At 35.5% G+C, this 19,889-nt stretch overlaps 1 protein-coding gene across 11 annotated transcripts in view; it reads right to left on the bottom strand.

Annotated features, from left to right (window-relative positions):
- enc (encore) overlaps window positions 1-19,889 on the bottom strand; it is a 229,954-nt gene that overhangs the window by 52,871 nt on the left and 157,194 nt on the right. For 10 of the 11 annotated variants that reach the window (XR_011336150.1, XM_069847398.1, XM_069847396.1 and 7 more), the window contains 3 exons: window positions 17,080-17,221; window positions 13,497-13,752; window positions 8,072-8,173 (listed from right to left, as the gene is read on the bottom strand). Coding sequence is in view for 10 of the 11 variants with exons in the window: in XM_069847398.1 (XP_069703499.1) it covers window positions 8,072-8,173; window positions 13,497-13,752; window positions 17,080-17,221 (500 nt within the window). In the remaining variant the exon portion in view is untranslated. The remainder of the gene's footprint in view (window positions 1-8,071; window positions 8,174-13,496; window positions 13,753-17,079; window positions 17,222-19,889) is intronic. The other variant, XM_069847404.1, reaches the window with a different exon arrangement.

Raw genomic sequence — 19,889 nt, 5'->3', positions numbered from 1 at the left:
GGTCTTTTGTTCCCAATATTCTTCAATGTATTCAACATGTTTCCTTCGCAATCTTCCTCATGGCATTCTCATTGTAGACCTTCCTTTCTGTTTTTATTTTTTTCTGCAATGACCAACTGGATTTTTCTTTCCTGTGGTAGTCTCATCATTTGCACTACATTGCGCACAAATTTAAGATTTTACCCTTTCAAATACTAACACAGCGCACATGGCCATCTTGAACATTATGGTCACATAGTGCGTACAGTCATTTTGAACATGACAGTCACATAACACACACAGATATTTTAAACATTACGGTCGTAAAGTCAGTGCTCACCACCAGACAGTATAATGATCTCATTATTCATATCTAGTTACATACATGTCACCTAAGAAATACCAGTGGATATGGCATTCATCAGTGGTTCATATCCATATCCATATCCATCTCCATCTCCATGTTGTCAATAAGATACGTAAGTTATTGGTATACGAATGTTTTAAATTTTCTTATACAAAATTAACTAAAAAAGGAAAGCAGTGGAGATGTACTATAAAAAAGTAGTCCACACATGTTTATTGATCTTTAAGGTGACATAATTGTGAAAATGGTGAACATTTGCCTACACAGTTCTTCTTTATTTATTGTTAAACATCACATTTGACTGTATACAGTACATTTATTTTGCTTGGGCTCACTACTATAAGGAATATGGAGGAGGCAGTTAAGTAAACACAAGCCGAGTAGGCAGGCAGAGATAAGGCGGCATGACACATGAGTCAGTTGCTTTGAGAGACGTGTGCAGTGTGGTTTAATTTTTCTGTTTGTGTCTACTGTTTGCGACATAGTTCTAAGATTTACTAGCAAACAAAATCATTTCATTTATTGTAACTTTTTAAAAAATGAATCACCTGTCCAATGTTGCAGAGAATTTCAGGAACAATTTCCTTGGGTTAAGCCAGCTAACAGGAGAACAGTTCATAAAATTGTGAACAAATTAAAAAATACCGGGTCAGTGGGACAAGAAATCAAATAGAAGATGTCACAAAACATACGGAAGAAATAGCCAACATTTCGGAAGCAGAGCTACAACTTGTAGGTCAAAATGCGTTTAGATACTACAAGGGACAGTCAAAAAGTAACCTTAATAATTGAATAATTTCAAGGAAAAATTGTTCCGGGGCCGGGTATCGATCCCAGGACCCTTCGCTTAGCGTGTGAATGCTCTACCGACTGAGCTACCCCAAGAACCATACACGACACTGTCACAATTTTTCCTTTCTATCCACACAACTCAAATGAGCTGACAAGACGCAGAACTCAACTATGAGTGCACACAAATGCTGTGTGACTTAAATTGTGGCTTTCTGTTAACGTACCCCCAGTAACGAATGTACGAGGGGGATCCAGGAAATAACGACCGTTCGCGCATACCCGCCGCGCAGCTGACTCCCCTTCCTTGTTTGAAGGTCAACTGGCTTCCTTAACATGTGTTATCATAATGTTGTGAGTACTTGTTGCAACAAGTCGCCATTGTGCATTCTGTGTTACTTCAAAATGAACGACGTGATTGATAATCCCGCCGACTGTGAGGTGAGGAGTGTGATTCGATTTTTGAATGCCTGACATTTGAAACCTGCAGAAATTTACCGGCAATTGAAAGAAGTGTATGGTGATACTGTAATGAATGAAAGAAATGTGAGAAAATGGTGCGAAATGTTCAACAATGGGCGAACAAATGTCCACGATGAAACTCGACCCGGACGCCCATCACTCATCACAGAAGACCTGAAGACTAAAGTGAACGACAGAATCTTGCAAGACAGGCACACATCACTCGACGAATTGCATATTGCCTTTCCTGACATTTCTCGTTCTTTGCTTGGTGAAATTGTGTCGCAACATCTTGGATACCACAAAATCTGTGCATGATGGGTTCCACGGCAACTGAGTGACCAACACAAAATTCAGAGAATGGCCTCAACATTGACATTCTTGATGCGATATCACACAGATGGAGACGCCTTTCTTGATCAAATTGTGACTGGTGATGAGACCTGGGTGTCTCACAACACCCCAGAGACCAAGCGCCAATCACGTCAGTGGCATCATCCCTCATCACCCAAGAAACCGAGAAAATTCAAACAGACTCTCTCAACACAAAAAGTCATGGCTACTGTCTTTTGGGATCGCAAAGGTGTTCTTTTGCTGGATTTCATGCCAAAAGGCACTACGATCAATGCAAATCGTTATTGTGAGACTTTACAAAAACTACGGCGAGCCATCCAAAACAAGAGGCGAGGAATGCTTTCGAGAGGAGTTGTGCTTCTTCACGACAACGCCCACCCGCACACTGCTGCTTCAACTCGAGAATTGCTGGATCAATTCGGCTGGGAAATCTTTGATCATCTGCCCTATAGGCCAGACCGTGCTCCTAGCGATTTTCACCTTTTCACTAAGCTGAAAGACTTTCTGGGTGGTACGCGTTTTGGAAGTGATGAAGAGTTGAAGAAGACAGTGAACACATGGCTTAATGAACTGGCGGCAGAGGAGTATAACACGGGAATTCTAAAGCTAGTGAACAGATACGACAAATGTTTAAATGTAGGTGGTGATTATGTAGAGAAGTAAAGGAAGCTTCAGTTATGTAACAGACTTTGTTTTTTTCAAATAAATATATTTTTTTTAATTATTACAACAAAACGGTCGTTATTTCCTGGATCCCCCTCGTATTATGCAAATCTGGCTTTCAGGTAGTAGCTCCCTGTACAGCAGATGTGAATAATGCACTTTCACTGTAGTCTTTGAAAATGTTAGCATTTTTTACAATTTCAAATTGGAAAAACTGTGTTTTTCACTCACAACTGACTGCTCTGTGGGCTGCATGTGGGTAGTGAGCTGTTCAATACCTCATATACTGAGCTTCTGTAAGCGAGCCCTAGCAAAATAGATAACTTACATACATATCTACGTCTCTATTTTTGGCTAATGAAGTCTTATATGGGTGTAAGTATTCTTCTTAACATGTGTGTTTCAAATATTCAACATTTTTTTTTTTTTTTTTTTTTTTTTTTTTTTTTTTTTTTTTTTTTGGCAAATATTAAACAGAAGAGAAATTTAGATTTACCTATTCTACTCTGAAATAATATATTCTTGTGAACAAACGCCCATACTGTTTTGCTGGTACCATGAAAAGAGTATAACGAAAAAGAAAAGTAGCATTATTTGTATTATTTCTGCGTAATACGTCAAATAGCACGCTATTATTTTTTAATATAAATTATAAAGTTTCATGTGTAAAATTTTTCTAACATTTAAATGTGAACAAAATCCGTCACACAATAAATAAAATGATATACAGACACAGACAGTTATACAGAGGGCAAACGAATTGACAGACAAACAAGATTACACACGCCCATACCCAACAAGACAAGACATACAGAGTTAGACGACACATAAAATCCGACCTTTTTGGTCTAAGATGTGTTGAAGATATGCATCTCCATTAATATATTAAAACTCATCTTTTTCGAATAGGCCTATAATATTTTTTTAGACTTAGTACAATGAGATAAGTGAACAAGAAATAAGATTTACATGGTTGCAGATATTTATTAAATGCAAAAAATGAACTAAACCAATAAAAGTTGCAGAACGTATTGTTATTGTTGTGGATGGCGATTAGTTGATTTGCATTATTCTTTCCCTAGCTTCTCAATATTTTACAATGTAAAAATAGGCATTTTTATGCAAACTGGTCACTGAAACACAGTTTAATTTTACATACATAAAATTAAAATTTCAGTAAATAGTTACTAAATTATAAACTTCAATTTTTCAAAAATCTAAACACATCTTCACGAGAAATGACTTTATCACCAATTATGAACAGCCAGCGTATTAAGTGATCAAATGTTCGAGATAATTTCTACAATATTAAATTTTATGAGTTCCTCAATGAATAATCTACTAACAAATAAATGTTAAGTAAAGAGTAGATAATTCCATTAGGCTACTTTATCCTCATCACACACAACCAGATTTGGCAACTGATATTAAAAGGAAAAGTAATATTACGTTGGTTCCTTGGTCTTTGTTAATTTAAGGCACTACACAAACTCCACAAATGAAGGTAGCAGGACAAATTACATATAAAAATAATTGCATTAACAACCTAAAAATGCGACTGTTCAAGCATGAAGAACTATAATCCACTACTGAAATGTCCAACGAAACATCACACATACTAAATGGAACCAATATTTTGTATTTCATAAGCATATCCATTTTTGGTACAGGAAAATTCAATTTAAAAATAAGTGAACATATAAAACAGAACAGAATTTCATATGAACTTCTGGCAATTATAAATTACTAGAAGGAAAAATTGTCTTCAATATAATAATATACTGTAGTTTATCCATATTATTTCTTCCAGAGTTTCAGAATGGTGCAGTTCTTAATGAGGCATTGTTATGCAAATGGTAGGGTTACCACAATGCAAAATTGAGGCCACCATACCAACCAGACCTTTCCAATCCCTAAATAACTTCTTACAGACAGGCAAAGTTGTTCAATTATAAACAATTATGACATCAAATATTTAATATACTCCATGTTTTAATACCTAATTTCTAAATTATTATAATTTAGGTATGCATAAAGAAATACACAAAAACTACAAGAATGAACTTCACTGTTCAATCAAATTTCAGTCACTTATGTTCTAATAGAGGGTAACTTCATTTAAACAATCCATGAACATCTCTATATTATCCTGATTTTCTTTAAAATAGAAGGAATTTTTAGCAAGCAAATGAAATACTACACAACTGAAATTATGTACTTCACTATTGCTAGTCCTTTCACTGACTCCACAACAAGGCGATATAATATCTTCTTATATCGCTACATTAGAATTAAAGAAATGACAAAATGCTCGTCAGCCACTGTGTGGCTCAGTCGGTTAAGGCGCTTGTCTGCTCATATGAAGTTGCGCTCGGGCGCGGGTTCGATCCCCGCATGGGCTGATTACCTGGTTGAGTTTTTTCCGAGGTTTTCCCCAACTGTAGGTGAATGCCAGGTAATCTATGGCGAATCCTCGGCCTTATCTCGCCAAATATCATCTCGCTATCACCAATCTCATCGACGCTAAATAACCTAGTTAAATAACCAACTAAAAAAAAATGCTTGTCGAACATGGCAAAGAATTCACCTGAAAGCTCGTAAGAACCAATTACATAGACAATAAGGTAAGAGGACAAATAGAACTTCGTGTGAGTCATGTGCAAATCAACAAATAAAAGTGATATAAATATGAAATGGACTCTATACTTCAAAACTTCAAAAAGTGTTGTCACTCTGAGCTCCTGACTTGTGAATAAAAGAAAGATGGAAGATACATAGAGAATCTTAGCTCACATTGTTTAAAAGCTACGCACTTTCTTAAATTAAATGACAGGTCCAATCTCCAGACATTCAAGTTGATTTTAAGAATTCCTCCTGGATGGTAATTTAACCATTGAAAATGAGAACGTGCCTGGGAAAATGAAGACGTATGTTGATCCTATGCAAATGTGACTTTCTGTGGTTGTATGTGCACAACTCTTTCAATTTACTTCAGTATACTGTATTTTATTTCAAGGAGTGCAGTTTCATAGAAAGGACTTTGCCGACAGTCCTTCTACTGCCCCCTACTAATTGGTTGTCATAAATAAATGTCTTCCTTACTGTGACGGAAATCTTGTCTTCTCCTGTCAGTAACCAATCACAACCCTCGTTGAGAAGAATTGACAGACTCCCATCAAATCCACGTGGAGGCAGAGTGCCGCGTATTTTCCGAATTCCAAGAATCTCGTAGAGGGTCACCAGGATTGTGGCAGGATTGTGGCAACTGTGCAATGTTGGGATGAGGGGACAGGATGGAATTGTCAAAGGTGATTATGTAGGAAGTCATAAATCTGTAAATGGGTGTTCAAAGGAACCACCGAACTGCACTCCTTGAAATAAAATAGAGTATACACCTCATTATGATCAGTCTCGGTAGCACAGAGAACATTCAATCGATACTGAAGCTCTTGCAATGTTATAACAAACAAGTCAACTTAATATAACAGTTATGATTACTGCCTATATAAGTTTTCTATCATCATCATCAATGGCTCGACAGCCCAGTGTGAGCGCTGGCCTTCCCCAGAAGATTCTTCCATTCCTCCCTATTATGAGCTTTGTCTTCCTTTCTCCAAGCAGTTTAACGTCTTGACAGATACTGTCAGTTTATTCCTTCCAAATCCTGTCTTGCCCTCTGGTTTTGTTTTAAAAATTCTTCATGTATTCTATCATTATTCATTCCTGTTATGTGCCCTGCACATTTGAGTCGATTAAGTTTAATGAACTTAACCATATCTGGTCCCTTGTACAACTGATATAATTCAAAATTATACTGCCTTCTCAAATTGACCTCCTTCTTCCACAGCTCCAAAAATGCATCTAAGAATTCTTCTCTTAAATATAACCAGTCTTCCTTCATTAGACCTAGTAAAACTCCAGGTTTCAGAGGCATATGCCACCACTGGTCTTACATAAATGTTTTGTAAATTAATAATTTAGTATTTCTTGAAATTAAGTGTGATATTAATTGTTGTTAAAGAAAAAACGCCCAAGTTAGAAAAATGTATAACAGAAATGGGATTTAATAACATCTGAAACAGCATTTGAAGACTATATGGGAAGAACAAGTTAAGTCAATTTAGTAAAATTTTTCATAAGAGAAATTTAGAACTTAATAGTTAAGCCATCTTTGAATCTATAATACAGTATTCAAATTTATAAAGCATATTTTTGAAGAGTGTAAGATTATTTGTAGGAAATCTTAGTTGCGTAGAGCCAAAGCTAGCTGATATATTTCAGCTCTGACTGATACATTATTTCAAACTCCAATTCACAAAATTTTACGAAATTGACTTATTTTCCAGTGTGATCTACATTTAATGACATCTGATTATTTTACAAAAAAGTCAGTTATATTGGACTGTTTATTATTAAGGAATAAACTATGCCCTTAAACTGTGATAAATGTTTCATAATCTGTTAAGTTACATCATGATGTGTCACAAAACGTTTTACTGTTTCTAAAACAGTACACCAGCGTCATTGAAGGACACAAGAATGTTGGAGATAAGCATGGACAGCTTCGAATTTCCACGAATTTCAAAGTGGGCAACATCGTAACAGTGAACATGTACAGTATTTTCACGTTTACACATTTTCACGGCAAACCTAACTTTGAGTAAAATTGATTTAAAACGTACAAATGACATTTCGTATCTCCCAGTATCAGAGGAGAAAAGTTACCTCAGTTTAATAAATCTCATCAAGGTTTAGAGAGCCACATAAAGCTACGTGATTAAAAGAATATTCAAATCACGAAAATTTAATGTCTTGCCTACAAGCATCGTTATTAAGGAACAATGTGACGCAAACCTAACTAAAAGGAAATTCTAGGAGACAATATTAGTAGAACACAAGTTAGGCTACTGTTGCAAATGAGATGTTTTACAATAATGATACATCTAAACAGCAGAAGTATCTGCAAGGGTTAAATCTGGACAAAACTTATCTTTCACACTCTGTGACACACAGATTGGTTGCAAAAGCCCATTTTCTGATCCAAAGTGTCAAAGTATGCACTATTTCAGCAAAACCATATTTTATTTACACTGTCATACATGATAAAATAAACATGTGGACAAATAAAAATAAAAACAATAAAATAATAATAATAATAATAATAATAATAATAATAATAATAATAATAATAATAACAATAATAAAAAAATTTACAGAAAGCAAGATGTCTTCACTCATTCAGCTTGCTGCTCCCATTTCAATGCAAGCTTGGACATAAAGTGCTACAATGTAGTAAAAGTAGCAACACAATGCAACTGATACAAAGCTAGCACAAACACAAACACAACATGAGAAGCGGCAATGGGAGGGCATTACAAACACATGAAGCAAAGCGTGGCTTCTGTAATGGTCTGTGGGGGGTATTGCAGGAGGGAGGGCAAATTTTTCTGTACTCACTTCGCGATTAAATATCCTTTTCCTTGCTTTTTCATATTCCTCTTCGCGTTCCTCGAAACTTTTGCTCCGTCGCGACTCGGAGCTAAACTGCCTCTCGGGAGACTGAAACAGGGAGTCATAATCGAGAAGGGGTTGAACTAGGCCGACTGGTTGGTCTATTCCTCACGATATTGCCAACTACAAGAGAAAAAAACTCGTTCACAATTAATAAAATGTGACAAAGTTCAATTTGTTTTTAGCCTCGTTTATTAGGAATAAAAGGAGTAGTTCTATTACAGCTTCCCTGATCAGCTGCAGATAATCATATCACTGGATGTTACTTTTGAGTCTCCTTCCTAACTCTCCACCCTAAGTCACTGTGGTTGATTTCGCCACTACTTCCAAGATATTAATAAATACTGTATTGTCAAGGAAGAACTAAATATAATTTATTACTATAATTACTCAACTATTTTCATTGCTGAAGAGAAATTATCAAGTCACAGCATCTATACTATCTAATATAAAAACGGAACAATACCAGAATGCGATATTTAACATCAGATACCAATGTCAAAATTGAAAATCTAATACCGTATGTTCGATACTCGAAATGAATTGGATCAAAATGTACTAGAAAAATAAAATATGATGCAATTATTTAAGAAACGTGGTTTATATCAATATGAATAATCTGACTAACATAACACAACATGTACAGGCAAATCTAAGTTACTGGAATTTTTACTAAGCCAAGAGGATGCTTTCTGATGGGCAGGATGTTAGTTTTACAGTTACTTGTTTCATCTAAGCCCAGCATAGGACACAATGTGAGGATTTTCCTTGTTAATTGTTTGCACTAAGCCAGCAATATAATTCTGCTCGCACTTTGCACTGTCAATCTCTATCAGTGAGTTATCTGAACTACAAGTATTAGGTTGATACATAAGTCGTCATCACAACACTGAGTTCTAAGAAGATTGTTTATTGTTTGTCACTTGGGATTTGTTATTAGGAGTGTTGTGCTTGTAAATACGCCTTGAATTTTGCGGATTTGAAGAAAGTTCGTGCTATTTGTGGACTAAAAAAAGATGAAGTGTCAAGTGAGGGAAAAAACCCACTTCGAACATAGTCTTCTGTTTGAATTTAATAGAGAAACAAAGACAGCTCGAAACATTCGTGCAGTGGGGAGAATGCCAACGAGAAAGCATTGCAAGAAAATCATTCTGTTGTTTCAATACACAATACTCCGTACAAAAGTGTACATCCAAAGAATATTATGTTATAAAGAACGTGTCGGTATTATGAATTGCTTCCCAGAATGTAGCCATAACTGCTGACATTTACTGCCAACAACTCAGATGCCTTGTGGCTGCAAGTGAAGAAAAATGACTGGGAAGACTGCATCAAGTGCTGCTGAAACAAGATAATGCACACCCACACTCTGCTAACATGACGAAAGCAGCTTGTTGGGAGGTGATTCCACATCCCCCATACTCTCCCGATCTTGAAATCTCAAATTTACATTTTTCGTTCTCTATCCAACAATCTTCAAAGGAACTCTTTTGATAACGAAGATGCGTTACAAACTCGGTTTGACGACTTGTTGAACTCAAAACCAGCAGATTTTTTTCAGATGGGGAATCGAAAAAGTATCTCAGCATTGGCAGAGAGTCAAAGATAATGTAGGAGAATATATTATTACGAGTTGTTTATTCTTATCAAAAACAGAACCTGTTTCCCGCTACTTATTAAAAAATTTAACACACTGTTTCAATGGTTGTGTAACCTGTAAAAAACGCCACCAAAACTTGCATAGCCCCAAATCATACTTCTTCTTCAACAGATAAGTTTCAATGAGAAAAATGCGTTGTCATACTGGGTGTTTAACTATGGTTGAAATTACGTCTTTCACAATACAATACAACTCACTAACAGGGACTGACAATTCAAAGTGAGAGCAGAATTGTGCCACAGGCTTAATTCAAGCAATTAACAAGTAAAACTCACACATTGTGTCCTGTGTGGAGCTTAAAGGCAACAATTAACAGAGAAAACCTAATTCACTCTCCATCAAAAAGCAATCTTGTGGCTTGGTAAGAATGCTGGCAACTTTGGTTGACTCACTCTGTAGCTTGAAAATGCTACAGTTCAAAATGAAGTTAACATGTTCTCAATTTAAATAAAACAACATAGAATAAGAAAACCTGCAAACCTTACAAATAGATTATACTCCCAATGATAAGAATTTTCTGTTTGTATTATCATCATGACATTTTTTTCAAAATATAAATTATATGAAAACTCTGTAATTCTGTAAACGAACAGAAAGCAATTAACGTTATTTTTATAATCTGTTTCATAACAATTATGAAGTTAGTGGGCTGGAGAAAAAGTAGAACTCACTACAAATTTATTTTTATATATTTTATTTGCAGGTCAATTTGCTATTCCACCCATTACACTGCACTCTATCATGTTTCCTATTTTGTTTCCTACTTTGTCAGTCAAATGCCTCTGTATTCTCGAAATGGCTGTCTTGCAGATATCTGCAATCTCAATAGAAACAGTGGTCTGCAGGGACATCTGTCTCCAAAGAAGGAAATTTCATGGGTAAGAAATAAACTGAATGGTGAATTTTGTCTGCAATAGCATTCTATCACATGCTGCAAATACAGTATATGGTCAGAGATTCTCAGCTATAATTGTCCACCAGGAAGCCATGCTAAGGAATTTTACTATCTTAAAATCTATCCAATTTAAACCTACACACCTCAGATTTAATAGCAAGCAAGGTGGGGATGACCAGAACCACTCTTAAGAGTTCCTTTCAAACTGACTCAGATGCTACATTTATGGAAAATTCAAAATGCTTACAAATCATATTTTATTTATATTACAAGGATTTCTTACAACTACGATTTCTTTTAATTTCATCAGCTCTCATTACGATGAGATTTGATTGTATGCGAGGGTAATAATAAAAATGTTTCCAGTATGATACAGGTTTTTAAGTCAACTGTTAATTGAAATGTTGTTATCAAACATATTATGTCACCTTTCTCTAGATTTTACCTTAAGAGATGTCTCTGATGGTTTTTACACATCTATCCTGCAAGCTGACACTGAAATTACTGTGTATGACAACAAAAACGAACGATTATCTTAGCAAACTCAGCAGTTTAAAACACTGCTAAACAACTATACTCGGTCCTACAAAATTCCCTTCTTTCTTAGTTTCCTCACACTTCATTTTAGGATGGGAAATAAGTTCTCAGATAGGATTGGCAGTCTATTTCACTGGGTCACGGTTTAGTTTCCAATACATGGACTAGGATATGTTTAACTATCATCCTGTCAGTTTTCACGTATAAGTAACAGTATCTACTTGCCACAGATGGTACGATATTAACAGGGACAAATTAGAAGTGTGATTAAAAAGTAGGAACAAGTTTTCTCTTTTCCTATTCTCAAGACAGGTACATATGTGCAACAGATGACAACACAGAACTACTTCAGAAAATAGTATTAATATCATGAATATTTCCATCTGAGATTGCACAATGCAGAGTAGCAATCCGCGATAATTTGTGATGTCATCATTTGCAGATCAAGTATTAGACCGTAGTTACGATCTCCTGCCAATGCTTCATAGGATGTCCCAAATTCCTGAGACCTGGACAGGATCTGTTTAGATATTCTGCTTGGACGCATCCATTCGATGTGTGATTTCCAATTTGCACAGTGTTGTTGAATGTACTTAACAATTTAGTCTATGTCGACATTTCTTTGATATTCCAAAAGGGAATAACCTGCGGTTCACCTCATGAACCTCATCCCTGCTGCCGTCAAAAATTTCTCATCTGTCTTTCTGACGGTCCATGCCCCACTACCGTATCGTATGTTAGAACAGGTCTAGCAAGAGTCTTATAGATTTGGAGTCTGGTGTGTTTCTGTACTCATGTTGGTCTTAAAAACTTAATTTATTACCGCAGTGACTTTAATATATTTTGATATTTTGTTTGCCATATCTTCATCTATACTAAATGACATCTTGTAATCCAAAAAAAAATTGAGAAAGTTGACTCGTTCAATTAAAGTGTTATTAATACAAATTTTGCTTTCAATAGGATATTTCCCTTTGAAGGCCATAACTTTAATTTTATCTCATTTGTGATGTTCGTTCATTAAATCTTTCTATATATCAGACTGCTTTCGTTCCAGTCAGACAGTTCTCAATATTCTGTGATAACATTTTCCTATGAACTTCTCTCATCTTACTATCATTTGACCAAAAAAATGCACTGTTCACTTATAGTACAATCTATGTAGAATGTGATTATAATGCTAACAATATTTTTCAAAAGACGTTTGTGTCATTATCAATTAAATTATGAAAATAATTTCCTTACGGAATGCCTCAACATGCATCATTAGCTTCACCAGGCTGCATTCATCTAACATGAAAATAGCGAAAAATTGCATTTTTTTTATTTTTACTTTTTATTTCTTTATTGTCTTTCTGTAATTTTAAATTTCTTTTTTAGTTACATTCTCTTACAGATTTCTAAAAGCAGCTAAGGCAAAACATGCTTCAAACATCTCTAAATAAGTGTTGAAATAGCTGCCGTCATGATACCATAACTGGAACTGTGGCTACAATAAAATATGAAAGTAACCACAGTCATAATTTATATAGACATACAGAATCAATGTTTCCTGATGAAGTCTCTCTTACTTCCCAATTTCTGTGATAATCAATACAAAGAATTCACATTTATGTACCATAATGCCCTAAATATCCTACATCCAAAAATTTCTCTATGAGCTTGATGGTTGTGCAAGTTCTGTACCATTAGATTTTGATGATGATAAAGAATGTAAATTTCCATATACCACTGAGTTCCAATTACGTCATCTTTAATTAAATGTGTAGCGCTTAAAAAAAAACAAAATCTAAACTTATACAACTACAAAGTTTCTCGTTATGTAATTTAAATTATGCAGCTAAAAATAAATAATTTGGTATATTATATAATTAGAAGAGAAAAATATGTAATATTTAAGCGAGTTTTAAAGGGAGCAAGCATTTGAAAAGGTTTTTCTTCGGACTATTCATTGCTGTAAATAAGTCCATGAGTCATTTTAAAGGCAGAATCGAACCTTTGAAACATCTTACTTTTAGACATATTTCACAGTAATTAAAACAGTCCAAAGTAAGCCCTTTCTAAATTAGAGTGAAGAGGAATCAATGCCAGTAAAACTGAAATTTTCGCCATACTCAATTTGTTACTTTTTTTCGTATAATCTATAAAGGTATAGGTTCCCTCCAGGAAATGCCGGTTCCCTCAAATTACAGAATCATGCAAATAAGTAAATAAATAAATACACCGAACTGGAAAGTAAACAACATTAAACACTCATCTGTGCACATCGAGTGAACTACCTTGAAATTGCAACTCTCCTCAAAGGAGGAGGAGTCCCGTTTGAGAATGGACCTGCGAGGCTCCTCTGGGAAGAGCAGCTCCTCCCGAATGTGGTCACGGAACTTGGTTTCAGGAAGCCTTGTGTTCTTAGTGCGATTCACGATCACGGCATTTCCTGTCTGGTCAACATTATGGTCCATGCCAAAGTACGCAGCCACCCGGTGTACCAGCATGCGCTGATAAGATGACATCTGCGGGAACTTGTAGTGGTTGCGTCTGACAGGGCACAAAAACAATTCAAATAAATATAAATACAATTGTAAACATGCACCGTTAACTAAATGGCCACAGCATTAGCACTCCGTCCTGTACAGGTATATTTGGTTCCATAGATCACATCTATAAAGTGATGTTACAGCCATAGGGGTTTTCTCCAGGAGTTCCAGTTCCCCTACAGAGTCCCAACAAATCTCCATAATCATCTCATCTTATTGCCGGTGTACTATAGACCAGCACCCTACAACACACTCTCGGCAATGACTTTGTTGATAAATTGGTCTACACGACTAGCTTCATATCACCGTCAAGTAATTATCCACTATTTGGAAAAAAAAAACACTGCTACAGCAATGGTCCACGAGTATAATAATATACTACTGCGGACGTAATGATTGCAGTCCTTGAGGAGTATTTATGAACTCATTGAAATTGGCTGCTACTAAATAATGATAATAGTAAACTGCCCCCCATTGAGGGTAGCTCTTACGGACTCAGTATATCCTCAAAAAAATTATTATACATATGTAAACATAGATATTAAATTTTAAAGAAGGGAAACAAAGAAAAGGGTGTGAAAAATTACAATTGCTATTAATGTGGCACCATGTGATTAATTAGGATTTGGCAGGATTTTTTTAACACAATTATCACAATGTCATCCCTCAGAGATGTTGCCAGAGCAAACTGCCGTCGAAAGTCTTCGAAAAAAGCTGGTATAGTCCCTCGAGCACCTATGAGCAAGCCGAATACCTCAACATGAATTAAGGCATATTTCAGCTTGAAATAGTTGACTGTAGGCTCATAGATCGACTTCTTCTCAAGGTGGACCTCGGCTGACTGATGACATTCTACTTCAAAACGTATCGTGGGGTCCACAATGATGCCCTGTTTAGTGTCAGCATTGTACGCTAAAATATCTACTCGTCTTGTTGACCCATTTTCAACTACACAGGAGATTTCTTCTTCTACTATCCAGCCCTTATTTCTTAATGCGGCAGCATTACTACTACTATAACAATATTATTATAACTACTAACTTTCTACTACCAACTAGCTAGAGGAGGAGAAGTAGGTTATTTTACGACGCTGTATCAACATCTTAGGTTATTTGGCATCTGAATGAGATGAAAGTGATAATGCTGGTGAAATGAGTCCGGGGTCCAGCACCAAAAGTTACCCAGCATTTGCTCAAATTGAGTTGAGGGAAAACTCCGGAAAAACCTCAACCAGATAACTTTCCCTGACTGGGATTCGAACCCGGGCCACCTGGTTTCGCAGCCAGATGCGCTAACCGTTACTCCACAGGTGTGAACCAACTAGCTAGATATAAAATAGACTTTGTGGAAGTACAGGGGGTTAGGTTAGATGGGAATGGCATATCACAAATAGGAGATTACTTGCTGTATTATAGGGAAGGAAACAATAATCACCAATTAGGAACAGTATTCTTTATTCATAAAGGAATAAAATCAGCAGTAAAATAGGTTGAATTTTTCAGTGGCAGGTTATCCTATTAGTACTTAAGGGTAGATGGTGCGACATCATAGTTACAAATACACACGCTCCTACAGAAGAGAAATACACTTTTGATCACTTTCATCTTACTCAGACAGCAGTTGATAAAGTTTCATAAAATGGCCAATTTAAAAAAAATTCCAAAATCTAAATGCAGAAAGAAATGAAGAGAACACAGAAATGCCAAGGCCTGTACCACACTCTACAGTTATACTGACAGAAATTCAGCTTGTACTTGTGTTTAAAATACTAAGAAGGTCCTAAAAAATATTCGAATCTGGCTCTTCCACATTCTATTTGAGGGACAATTTATCATCCCATGCAAAACAGAGTATCGTAAGTGCCACTTTTACCGAAAATAAGCTATGGTGCTTAGAATAAATTGCCCAGTACTGCGCTTCGGCTGTAAAAGTTCTGTGAGCCCCCAACAATTCTTTCCCTCTGAAAAGTTGGTTTAAACTTTGACAATCATATTCACCACCGTGCTGGATAAATATCGTAACTGCTTCTCCTGTAAAGTTAACAAAATGGTGCTTACGATACAGGGGCCGATATGAAGTGTGCATCATTTTCTTGGCACACTTGATTTAGTCCTTCAGAATACTCATAGGCGGCAGATGAGGTTAGTTGATTACCTCATCAGGAAAAGCAGTATGGAAGTTGTGAAAGAACTGTTACGAACACATAGTTTGTGATTATTGAATCTGCTATTTTCTTCATCAATTTGAAAAATCTGGTTTATGTGTTTTTAAATTATCATAATCCTGGCTATTATAATTCTGCAATCTAATTTTTCACACATATAAATAAATTATTATGCTATTGTATTGGTATTACCATTCCTTCTTTTATGATTTTTGAATTGTTCATGACTTCTGGTATGTTTTATTGTATGGTCATCTTATTTTCCTGTAAGACAGGCTCCATGTAGAATAAATTAAGGCTTAGGAGCCGTGCATCCATTACAGTGGCCAGCTAGTATTATGGTCATGACGTGATATAATAAGTTATAAATTGTATGTTATATATAAAATACGTTGATATTCTTTAATTTTATATAACATTAAGGACATTGCACTTGATTAAAGCAATTAAATTTTGTTTTGTAATTTTCTTTTTCTTAAAAAAGCAGCAAAATCATTTCAACTGCAGTCAACCAAAACCCCGTCAGCTTCCATGCACCATTACACCAATTGCTTTACATGGGCCTTCTCCATCCCTACCACAGCCTCAATTGACTGCAGTGGCCAGGACCCGAACCTGCGATCTTAGGCCGATAAGCTATTAGGACATATCTTGTACGCCTTAAACCGCTTGGCTAAAGAATCTAACACTAATTAACCCGATTATGCAGGTATACGAACTCCTGGTTAAGAGTTAGACATTTGCGTGCAATAGTAATGTAAGTCTTCCGGTTTCTAAGGGTTAAAATAATATTGACCTAAATATAATGTGTTTAAGAGATAATGTGTTATTTTATATTGTGTAAAAACCTTAACCTTAAAACTTTAGGCAAGAAGAAGTGCTGTCAACTTAACTGCTGAATCGTCATTTTCCTAAACAAATACCAGGACAGTGAGTGATCTGCTACAGGCATGTGTTTAAATATAACTGATATTGGTGACAGCTCATTATATGTACGGTAGTGTACAGATGACTTCTCACATCCGAGGCTGCATCATATATGGTTATATGAGAGTTAGATTCAATTATGCTAACAATGAAAACATATTATGTGTCCCGTGAGGATCACCCATATATGCAATATTTCATTATGTGTAGGAATTACTTATCAAACTGACTGCTCACTTGTTATCTTTGGCGAGGTTGACCAGCTCCTGCTCGATCTTGAGTAGCAGAATCCTGTCCTTTTGGTTCCGGTTCAACGTGTCAGTGATGAACTGTTGCAGGTCCACACCAGTGCTGTCAGTGTACTGTTCAGTACTGCTGTCTGCGTTTCAAAGAAACAAACTATCAAAAAAACTAAATATTTAGCAAAAATAATGTCCATCCATTTATTAACTGACTAATAAATGTATTTTCTCCTAATATTTTAAGGTACACATCAATTCTATAAATGCCACAGTTCTTCAAAATTTTGGTAAATAATGATTTTGCTTCATCTGGAAGCTCATTTCTTCTAGTTTACAAAAATATATCACTTATATCCATAATCTCAATAATTTCATAATTATTCAGGCGTTTATAATGTAAGCGCACTATACTTATTTATTATCTTTCTGACGAACAAAAAGTAGACTTTCAATTGGGCAAAAGACTTCATTGAGATACCAAATTAAAGTTCAAACATGTGACTATATTGCAAACTAAAATTATTATTTTCAATCGATTATAAAATAATTTTTTTTTCAATGGTAATCATATTTATTTATTTATTTATTTATTTAATACTTCACACTTGAGCTACATTAGGCATTGCAGCTCGAAAGAGCAGAAGCTCGTGCTCAGGCGCAGTTCAGATCATTATACAAGATATATCACAAAATTAAGAGAGTTCATTGAGCACAATAACATTAATAAATGGTAAAATAATACAGCATGTAATAATAGGGTCTATATACAAATAGAAAATACAAAAGTACATAAATATTAGAGTATCAATTTTTAACTCAATTAGCTTAAACAATTAAATAATTAATCTGATTTGTTTCTTAAATCTGTGTGTGTTAAGTGTACTTAGCTCAGGGTAAGCTCTATTATATCGTCATCGTTCCTGCAACAACTCCTATGTGACATATTTTTCGATTTTCAGATTTTTGCTCTATTAAATAACTTAAATAGTGATACAGCAAATAATAAAATCTTCTATATGTAATTACATTTCTTTCTTTCAAAAATGTAAGAATTCACAATCCCCTATGTACAGCTGCCATAGGATGAAAAAATGTGTTTTTTCCTCCTACTGAAAAATTGTATATTTCGCACATAGGAGTTATTGCAGGAACAACGATGATGTGTATAAAATATGCATATATATTTTCTTAATGTGCTTATATAATGTGGCATATCTTTTGAATGGTTCAACATGAATAAATAATTTTAGTATGTAACATTCTCCATACAGAGACTGGATTAATCTTGCACAGGATAGAGGCCGAAGGCGGGCTTTTGTGAGGGCGGCAATGAACCTTCGGGTTCCTTAAAAGCCATTTGTAAGTAAGTAAGAATAAGTAACGTTTTCCATATGTAGGGGATCATTTTGGCGATCAATTTCTAATGGAGTTGAGTTGGTCTAAAATGTTATTAATTTCTTTCCCAAAAAAAAAAAAATTCTTTGAGCCCCCAAATTCGATTTTCAATTATGAATTATATAAATTACTTAGTTTACTCCAAGGAATTAGGTCACCAAAGTTTGAAAGGCATTAAGGAAAAAATGTGAATTTTTATCCTAAGAATTGATGTATACCTTAAACTGTTGGCAAATACTCAGACAGATGCAGGAAGATTATAGTAACACTATTTCAAATATAAAGTATAAATATTTGAGAGATATACCTCGGACTTTCAAGTCGAGGTTTTTCCATTTTTAGCTTGCATCAAACTTCATGCAAAGCTAACTTAACATTAATCAACATATTCTCATTCTGATAGCCAGATCGCATTTAAAATGCTTAAATTCCAACAAATCAACTCTAGACTTTTATGGGTATGTCTTCAGTCCTCACAAACACAGAAATACAAGACAGTACAGACCTACTGTCCAAATTTCACGAGAGGATCCCTGTGGGATAAGAGAGGGTAAGCTGGTAACTCGGCATCTTTGAAGGAGCAGGTGGACAAGAGTGGTGTCATTGACCGACTGAGACAACAAGGCTCAGTCATTGGCCGGCCCGTTCCATTTCGTAGGCTGGTTATAAGAATGGAAGAAAAAGTCGCATTCCTTGTTCGGATCTTCTCCTGAAATGCGAACAGACGTTGGGTACCTACACATTACGACATAAAGGACAATGAAGAAATTGATAAACTGTCAAAATGAAGACTAGATAATGTCTGTAGACTTAGCAGAAGTGCTGCCAGAACTGCAATTAGTGAATGAACAACAATGAATGTCAAACTAAGTGGCAAAACTTGTCTAGGTAACAATTAAACATGTATATAGTTATAGGAATAAATATTTTGTTTACTAAACTTCTGATCCATACAGTCATGAAGTATGTTCGCAAGGTTGGTCGGATAATAATTATTGAAGCCAGACTATTGTTCTTATCCAACATAATTTCTTGATGGGCAGAAGATAGGTTTGGTTTGGCTTGGCTTGGCAAGGGCTGGACCCCAGACATAACTGTCGAGGAAGTAAGACTACATAGTTGATTAAGGCTGTCAAACTCATCCTCCTAAAGTGTGAAACTCTACAACAGTATTTCTCGAAGTGTGGTCTATGGACCACAAGTTCTTGACAACATGTCATATAATGATAATGCAGTGACTTGTATCAACGCCTCTGTGGTTTCTCCATCCTGAGAAATGGTCTTCGAGTTTATGGCGATTTCTAGGTTTATTAGTGTTGTATTCAGCCCTTCCTTGTTCATATGTGGGGACAAGGTAATGCATTCAATTCAGCTGGTCATCCCCCTGAAAATTGACCAGGATGGGAAGAA

Source organism: Periplaneta americana, chromosome 15 (assembly GCF_040183065.1).
Source record: "Periplaneta americana isolate PAMFEO1 chromosome 15, P.americana_PAMFEO1_priV1, whole genome shotgun sequence".
NCBI lineage: Eukaryota > Metazoa > Arthropoda > Insecta > Blattodea > Blattidae > Periplaneta > Periplaneta americana.
Note: the sequence above shows the minus strand (reverse complement) of the source record. Positions and strands in the feature narration are given on the sequence as shown.